This window comes from Colobus angolensis, unplaced genomic scaffold (genome assembly GCF_000951035.1).
Source record: "Colobus angolensis palliatus isolate OR3802 unplaced genomic scaffold, Cang.pa_1.0 Scaffold189, whole genome shotgun sequence".
Classification (NCBI taxonomy): Eukaryota; Metazoa; Chordata; class Mammalia; order Primates; family Cercopithecidae; genus Colobus; species Colobus angolensis.
The window spans coordinates 169,027-178,762 of NW_012115032.1; the positions used below are offsets into that span (position 1 = coordinate 169,027).

Here is a 9,736-nt window from a genome sequence, read left to right on the forward strand (position 1 = left end):
CTACCTCCAGAATTGTTTTACATGAAACAGAATAAAATTCCATTTTATGTAATCCCCTGTTACTCTGGGTTTCCTGTCACTCATAACTAAATCCGATACTATTATAATATGCAAAACAGATTGTTGCAATCAAGGTAAATTGCCATTTTCACATAATGATCTTTGGGAAAAAGGTGACATGAAGACACATATTTACTAATTCTCTGGCAAATTCTGCATATGTGAAAGATGGTAAACTATTTTAACTTAATTTTCTCTAGCAGCATAATTTTGAGATACAATTAATAATTATAATACTAATATACCAGAAGACCAAGGTTCTGGTCAAGAGCCTCCTTGTAACAAGCTCTATGACTTTAAGCAAATGACTTCCATTTTCTTGTTAGTGGATAAAGACTTGCGCTTAGGCATCAAACAGCTTGGAGTTAGTCCTAACTGCCTCTTACTAGCTAGGTGACCCTAGGAAAGTTACTCACCCTCTCTAAATCTACATTTCCCCACTCACAAATGGAGATACTGATAGGACCTAACTCAGAAGATTCTTCTGAAGATTAAATAAAGTAACACAAGGCAGATGACACCATGCCAGGCACACAGTAAATACACTACAAAAGTTGGCCATTGCCATTTATTTCCTCTTTCATAATGAAAAACTAGTTTTAAGGTGGGTTGAAAAATCCACCCAGATGCCTCACATATGCCTAAGGGAATAAAAGACGGAAAGGTAGAGGAAGCTTCTAGCCTCTATCCCACTCTACCCACAGCAATTCTGCTCCAAACATCAAGGGTCTGCATTAAGCTTCCAGGGCAAAAAGGGATTCAACTAGTAAAGGAAACTTTAAAAAGCATTCATCTTCAAACCTATCCAGTGCAGAGATTTGAGTCAGGCAGCTGCCAATTGTCCTACAGTTTAGTACAAGAATTCATTACCCTGTTTATAAAAGGTTAAATGTAGCTTTATTGTTGAATCAAATAATGTATCCCCAAATGCCTAATAATGACTTCAATGTACTATATAATTAAAAGATTAGTTTGAAATATTTTTAAAGTGTTCATTTATTATCTTTGGTATTTTCTTAATTAGGAAAATTGAAACCCTAAAATAAAGTAATTTTTTGAAACCCAAGGTAAGTTATCTGCGTTTCACCAAGGAAGAACTTCTGATCCCAGAATCATGAGCTGGCAGAAGCCAGGGCTAGAAAGAACAGGGCTGATGTGAGAACAGATGTGCTCAGATTCCAGCTCTACCAGTCACTTACGCAGAGATTTGGAAGTCTCAGTCTTCCTAATTTTTGGTTTCCCTAGCTATAAAGTCATGGTAATATTAAAATTACCTGATTCTCAGGGTTTTAAGTACCAAATGAGAAAACATATGTTGAAATTAAATATGTAGCATATTTATGTCAAATAATATTTTTATTTTTACTATATGCATCCTCCCTAAATTTTACTAACAGTAACCTGACAAGATTTAATGTGAAGTAACTAATTTTAAATGGGCCATATATTTTCATACAAGCTTAAATGGTAATAGTAATAAAAATAACAATAATATGTCTTGGGTCATGTAGTCACCGGTGTTAATTTAACTCTTCTATTTGATTGTATTGACATCAGTATACAGGTGAAGCGGGAGGACGGACTCTATCTCTGTCTTGACTGACTCATTCATTCCTGTGGCCACATGCAAATTATCTCATCTTTGAGCATTTTATTCCCTTTCTTTAGAGAACGCGTACAGCAATGCTTCCTATGCACTGGCCTTAGAGATCTGCTTCAAAGATCATCCATAACAATGTTTCTTGAAAATGTAAATTATTCATCTTTTAAGAGAGTAAGTCAGTTAAATCAAAGAAGTAAAAGAATCACTTAGGCAGATGGAGGCATTGTGAGGGTGGTATAGCATTGTGATTAAGAGACAGGCTTTGAAGTCAGATAGACCCAGGTTAACTATCAGTTCTGCCTTTTATTATTACCCCTGGGCAAAAAAAAAATATTACCTGTCTCAGTCTCATTTTTCTCATCTGTAAAATTAGTATAATAATATAACCATAGGTTGATATAAAGTTTAAATGCATATGATGTTTTAGGACAGTAGTTGGCAGATAGTACATGTGAAACTAAAGATAGCAATTATTATTTTGTCCTGCACTGACTCACAGTTCAACTTTTAAAAAAGTGCTAAATCTCTCTGTGTCTGCTTTTGCAGTTTCAAAACAGAGATATCATCTGACATCTTCAGATGAAACGTTGCAAGGTATAATTTAAATATGCCTGTATGGTACTTTGGATCCCCCTAAGATTAGTTCTATCATCTTAGAATTACAATTCTAAAAATATCAGAAATTGCCCAACCACACAGGCCATATGTGTATCCGGGAGAAGAAGGTTGGGCTTACAGGTTCTGGCATGACTCGGTGTTTCTGCAGCCCATTTTTCTTTCTCAGCCTCTTAAAACCTTCCTTCACTCAAGTCCAGTCATTTAAAACCTATTAAAACCTGAAAATGTGAAAGTATTCTTCACAATTCTTATCTATTATCTTCAATGAGAGCAGATCTAAAGGAGTGCACTTGAAGAACTTCTCTGTGCAGTTTCTCTAAACTCTAACCCTGATAGAGCCATAAAACAAGCCAGAGAACCCATTTCACCTCCTACCCTTGCAGAAGACCTGCTTCACGACTGTTCAATCTACCTCATTCACAAGCACTAAAACCATCAGGCATGCTTATAAATCTCAGTGCCAATACGGAAACACATGATATTGCTATTTTTCACATTTTTCTGGATTGTTTCTATTCTCTCTTTATGTTGAAGCAATGACATATTTTTGGAGGAAAGCAGAAAACAATGACAGAATAACAAAGATCCATTTAGCAGACAGCTACTGCAGACCAGTGAATTAGTTCTATGAGATGTTGCTCTAAGATAAACATGATTTTCACAATATAGCAAATGTAATCCTTTTTTAGAAAACAGGGATGATGTAGTTAAAGTGCTATACTCTGATCACCTTTGAAACAGTGCAGAAAACTTAGGTCACTTCTTATTTAGTTTAAATACAAAGTCGGTTGTATAAGGGCAGGCAGCAAATTTTTAAAAATGTTTTTAAAACTTATAAATTAAAGTAAAATTATACCTCCACACTTCTTCCCTCAGCATAAATGTGCATGATTTCATATTAGTCTTTCATCTTCTGTTTTTTTTTAAATCTATGCACCAACATTTTCTCCATGTGTGGATATGTGTGGGTTTATTTTCTATTCCTCTGTTGCCATCTATTTTCTCTGTAAACTTTCCAAAGATTCTACTTTTAGCTTCCTACACATGGTAGACAATATGTTATAGGGAAAAAGTACAGATTTTAAAATAAAAAAGATCAGGGTTACTTACTAACAGCCTAGACAATCACACGTACTTCATCTTTTAAAAGGAATGAAAGGAATAACCACTTCTCAAAAGATTACCAAAATTTAATGAAATCGCATTTTATAAAATATACAATATATAGCAGGTGCTCAACAGATAATTTTCTTCCACACAGGACTTAGTATGCAATGAGAACTTACTAGAATTTGTTATATAGATCAGGGCTGATTCTAGTTGAAGGAGAAGTATGAGCATATGTTAAATACTCATAGCACAATCATATAGCAACTCTGGGCCTAAGCCTCAAAGGAGTGTCCCTTCAGTATCCCTATTGACTAACGTCACAGGATGACACTGCTAGATTAATTTTATACCAAGATTTTTCCTGTAAACAAACAGATTTTTGTGATCCAAATAGTCATCCTCCTTATCAGACACAAACTAACCAAAATGTCTGTGTTCTCCCCACTCAGTTTCCCATCCTTCCTGAAATTATCCTCTCTTTCTTAATCATCACCATGTTGCATAAATGAGTACTCGTCTCCCTTGAAGGGAAAGGTGACTGGGAGAAAGCACCTCCCATTAAGAGGTAATTACACCAATTTAAATAAAACAAAGAACTACTTTTAACAACTGGCCTATTTCATGTATGGTGTAATTTCTTTCAGGCTTACAGGTTTCTTTTTCTTTTTCTATGTCTTTATACTATTAGTGCTTGTCAAACTTTAGGGTAAATAAGAATTACATTGTGTGAATGTTTTAAATATAATTTCCATGTCTCAACCAGAGATTAATTAGAATTTCTGGGATGAGAGTTGGACTTTCCTGTTTTTAATAAGCACTGTAATACAGGGCTCTATGGACCAGACTTTGAGAGACAGTGCTTACCCTATTAAGTAAAAATTAAAGTTGTCCATTTTGCCTCATTTGAATATTACTCATTTCACCTTCATCCATCTCAATATGTGTGGATGTTGATGCCTATAAATTCAGCCTATTTTTAATTCTCAGTGGTTGCTGATAAATATAGTTAGCATACACCCCTATCAACAATAAGTATGTTTAATGGATACTTTCTTCTCTTCCCAAATCTCTTTTCTACAAACTTATGCCTGATAAAATGTTCTTTAACTTTCTGTTGTGTGTTTATAAAATTCACATGTTGATCTCTTCATGCTCAAAAATAGTCCAAAATAAGAGTTTGGAGAAAATGGAAGTACAAGAAGAATAATATTTATCCAGTTTAAATATTTTCCTACCTTTAAATTCTAAAAAAAAAAAAAAAAAAAAAAAAAAAAAAAAAAAAACATGATTATTGTTCAGGTAGAGTCAAGGAGGCTATCTGAAATCTGACTGAAAAGGAAGGAGCATGCTATTTAATAAAATTTCCCACCTGTTTCTGACATTCTTTCTGAGTTAAAATCAATGACCTTTAAAAGAAATTGTCTACTAATGTCCTGGGATTTCAATTATCCGTCTTTCTCGATAACACTCCTGTTGGCACATGTACGACAGCAAATGTGAATGATAGACTTAATCCTTTTTTGCTCTAGTACATGCTCTTAACTTTTTATCTCATCTAGACCCACTCAAACATAGATGTGCTTCATCTTTTATACAATCTTCAGATCAGGAAGCTGTTTTTTTTTGTTGGTTGGTTGGTTTTGGTTTTTGGTTTTTTCCTTGAGAGATTACTTGCATTCATTCTGCAGCAGGATTTTTAAAAATAGGCACATCTTTTGCTTCAAATTAGAGACTACACTCAGAAAAATTCACTCCAGTATTCCCACATTATACCTCCTCTACACATTTATAACCAAATTCCAAATCACTGACATATACCATAGATAAGGTTTGGAATCTATTTAGTATGTTAAGTTTATTGGAAGCTTTCTTGAAGCACTGTTTTCTATAGTAAAGTTAATGAGAAAAAGAGAATAGAACACAAAACCATCATTGGTTGTAAACAAATATTTGCAAAAGGCAGGGAGCCTTGATAAGCCTGACAAAAGTTTTAGTATCTGTAGCTTTTAGTTGCTTCATGGACATGTACAGAAGAGTATTAAGCTTCTAATAACAAGTATGTAGAACTTTCAACTGATGACAGAATCTGTTTTTCCATGTTAAATGAAGACCACAGATTTCCTTCACAGTTTAACATTTTCAAACTGTTCTCAAAGTAAAAACTAATAAAAACTCATATGCCAATATATGAATCAGATGAGATAAATTTTAACCAGAAGATAAAATTATTTTCAAAGACAAAACTAATACCCCAAAACCTTGTTACTGATTAGTTTCTAACTTTGAAAGAAAACCTCAAAATGATCAAGACTTATCTTTGGAGAAGTTGACTATGGCCAGGCATATCAGTGGATTTGTTTTTTAAATCAGGCTATAACAATTTAGTCATATTATTTTCTTCAGTTGTTTCTGATTCTTTCAAAATATCTAGAATTTTTAAATTTTTAGCTACTTACAAAATAAACATATTTTTATCTGCATTATTTTAGACTTTTTTTCATGTACACCTTCTAAAATACAAGTATTTCTCAATAAGACAAACAAAGCCCAAGCTAAAAATATGTTATATCTTCCTTGAAACATATGGGCAAACTAACTAAAAGACGGCTGTCAAACACCATGTACCTTTACATTGTGTAAAACCCTTCTAAAAGTATACAGAAAAACACTGTGGGATACAACACAAGAGGACAGGAAACACTAATACAGAAAGAACAGAAATCTTTTTCTTGACATAATTTTATGTAAAATCTCAAAAATATGTTTCTATATTTAAAAAAATAATAAATTGTAGATCTACACACTCCTTGGTGTGGCTCATGCTGTTTTAAACTAAAAGTTACCTTAAGACTTCTAGAAAGAAAAAGGGAACTCACCGATACATTGCTGACCAGCAGTGAAGACTCCTGTGAAGACTGAGGTCTATATACAAGTGTGTGCATCCAGCTCTATCAATGAGTTTGTGAGCTGAATTGAAGTGAGGAAATAAGTCACTGATGATCTCAACAGAACCAGTCTGACGAGTCTTGGCTGGTGTAGTGGGGACTATATGTGACTAGCAGAACAAGGACAAATTTTACAGGGAGCAAGAGCAAAAAATAATTTATAAGCACTTCCTAGGAGTGGGAACTTAAAAACTATTGTCTTAAGATAATTTCATTTAAGTATTAGTGTAAACCAGATTTTTTAGAAAAGTCAGATGTATAAATTTGGAAAGAAATTTTAAAACTATCTTGCTTGACCTTCTCTTGTTTCCAGAGAATAAACTGAGGTTTAATTAAGTTAAATGACTTGGTCAAAAACCAAAGTTATTAAACTGCCAAGCCAGGAGTGACATTCATATTTTTTAAACTAGCCTGACACATTTTGCATTTGATTATGTACATAATAAAAGTTTCCCTTTGGTTTTAACTATTTAACTATGTTAGTCATTGAAAATGCATTAGAGATTAAAAAAGCATTAATATTTTTAAATTATGTGGCATCATTCTTCTAGAAAAAGTAGTTAGTTTGCAAATGTCAACCCACACTTGAGACATTCTATTTCTTTTTTTTTTTTTTTTTTTTTGAGACGGAGTCTCGCTATGTCACCCAGGCTGGAGTGCAGTGGCCGGATCTCAGCTCACTGCAAGCTCTGCCTCCCGGGTTCAGGCCATTCTCCTGCCTCAGCCTCCGGAGTAGCTGGGACTACAGGCGCCCGCCACCTCGCCCGGCTAGCTTTTTGTATTTTTTAGTAGAGACGGGATTTCACCGTGTTAGCCAGGATGATCTCGAACTCCTGACCTCGTGATCCACCCGTCTCGGCCTCCCAAAGTGCTGGGATTACAGGCTTGAGCCACCGCGCCCAGCTCTATTTCTTTTATTATAGTGGAGACAGACATATCAGGTCACACTGAGTCCCTACTATCTTATTTCTGGGACATAAATACTATGCAAATATCTGCGTGTTTGTGTTAGGCATAATCTCTAAATTGCCTTCCCTAATCCTCATAAAACAGAGTAGATGTTTCTCCTCTCTGCTTTCCTGGTATCATAATATTTACCTCATTATACTAGAATTTTTTATTAATTGTATCTCAACTCCACAAGGTTGGGAATTCTTAACAGACTGAAACCCTGTTCCTAGCATATTCAGGCTCTCAAAAATATGCATAGAAAGGATGAGTAGAGGGTGGGGTGCAAAGAAAGGAGGAGAAAAAGAGGGGGTATAACCCATTCTAAAAATCGTCTTAAAAAATGAATAAATATTGTTTAATTCCACTACACATCCATTTAGCCAGCAGCTCACCTAAACAAGATGCAGGAGTTGGAATTTATGTAATGTGTGGGATCAGACTGCCAAGAACTGGAATCACTCACCAGCAGTAACCCAAGAAACCTCTGTGCTGGGGCATACTATGCTAGGGTCTAGCAACAGATATCCTTTTTATTCTGATCACTAGATCACTTACCCTGAGAATAGCATGCATATTTATTTACTTAAAGTTATTCAATATATAGTATTGGGTTTCTGTATACTCATTTAAAAATTACAATTTAGCCAAAAATAAAGAGGCAACAATTACAGTAAAAACTTCTGGGTTATGAGATTAAGCTGTTCTTATACAGCCTTTAACGAAGTGAAATCTCTGCCAACGAAAGGTTAATATGGTTTAATAATACTATATTCTATTTTATACTCACATTTTATGAAAATACTGATTATACTCTTGTTTCCAAAAGAAAACAGATTCCTTCTTAATGTAACTTTGGGCCAAGATTTACCAGACTTATTTTTTAACAAAATCTGAAGACGTTTTTGTCTTTCACAAAATCAAAATTTCAAATTCAAATAAATTCTTTATATAGCCCTATGGACCTGTATACTTAGGTTTGTGTATAACCTAGAATGGTAGATGCAGAAAATGGGAGGGCTCTCATGAATTTTTTTAAAACTCCGTGAGTATAAGCTACAATTTGTAGAAAATTAAGAGATTAAGCATAGGTGAATAAATGATAAGTGAATGTCAGACAAAAGATATTAAAAATACGTCTTCCTTGCTATATTAATGGCCTTTGTTCAGTCGGCTCAATGGGCATTGGAGTGTATGTCATCAAATTTTGTGATATATCTTATACTTTAGTAGAACTTTGAATGGCAAGGAAAGAAGGAATGAAACATTTGAGTCATAATTTTGTCTTCCAAAAGTTCAAAAAAGCAAAAGTTTGTCTTTCATTCGAATTTTTTTTGCCGTTTTTTCTAAAACCATAAATTTTATTCTGCAATACTTTTGCCCTAAACTACAGTTTGAAGAAAATGTTTTCAAAGAGTTACTCTTCTTTTTGTGTGTTGGTCTGTGTTGCCTCTGCCGTTCTGTGCAATGACAGGAACAGTCAGGAGAAATATATTTGTGGACTTTAGTCTCTTAGAAATCCACAGTAGATATCTTACATTGCATAATAAGTAAAATAGCAATGTGACCACAAACATTTTTATCAGTCAACAAATTATTCTACAGCCCTTTTTACGCTTAGCAAAGTCAAAGCCATGAGGCATCTTATGGTCTTAAACTACAGAAGTATAGTTCCCAGGTGGCTAGTCATAGATGATTTTTATTATTGTTTGAATATCTGCTAGCTTGTACAAATTTCTTTTATACCTGATAATATATAAATGCCTATGTATAAAAATAATCTGATTAATTTATGGAAGCCCTTAAACCTATACTTTGGTTATATTTCCATCATGCTAAGGCAATCCTTTTATTGGTCAGTTTATTGGGATGTACATTACAGACCGGCCAATATTGTTAAACTAATGAATTAACTAGGTGTCTAGGTAAACACAGCTATTGTCATTTGTGAATCCATTCCCTTCTATCATGTGTTGTCTTGAAGGTACCCACGCACTTTATTTTGTTTAAGCTGAGAAAACAAAGAGGATCAATATAATTAATTCGCATTTAGAGAGAAGCTGTCACTACTCTGTCACTGACTCTCCTTTTCCTTGTGCAACATTCTTACCCAAAATGTTACCTCTCTTCCCTATTCTTCTGTAAGAGGTTCTACAACTGATATAAGTGTCCTCACAATGCTGGAAATAATTTTTCTGGGAATTGATGTGAGGATCTGCTAAGCTTTTCAATATATAATGGTCCATATAATAAAAACCAGAGATAAGGTTTTTAGAATTAACTGACAGTAATAATGTTAAAATAATCCTATTATTGTTCAATTTATTGGAATATACAGTATAGCCTGGTTAATGTTATTAAACTAATGAATGAAGATAACACTTAACATTTTGGGGAACATTTTAAGTCTCTCTCTCTTTTTTTTTTTTTCAAGTAGTCTTTGAAGAACACC

At 34.0% G+C, this 9,736-nt stretch overlaps 1 protein-coding gene across 1 annotated transcript in view; it reads right to left on the reverse strand.

Annotated features, from left to right (window-relative positions):
- The window catches only part of TMPRSS11E (transmembrane protease, serine 11E), a 49,614-nt gene extending 43,281 nt beyond the window's left edge, over positions 1-6,333 (reverse strand). Inside the window, exon 1 of the mRNA XM_011940296.1 lies at positions 6,268-6,333. Within this exon, the coding sequence (XP_011795686.1) occupies positions 6,268-6,275 (8 nt within the window). The 5' untranslated portion in view covers positions 6,276-6,333. The remainder of the gene's footprint in view (positions 1-6,267) is intronic.
- Positions 6,334-9,736: the final 3,403 nt, after the last annotated feature.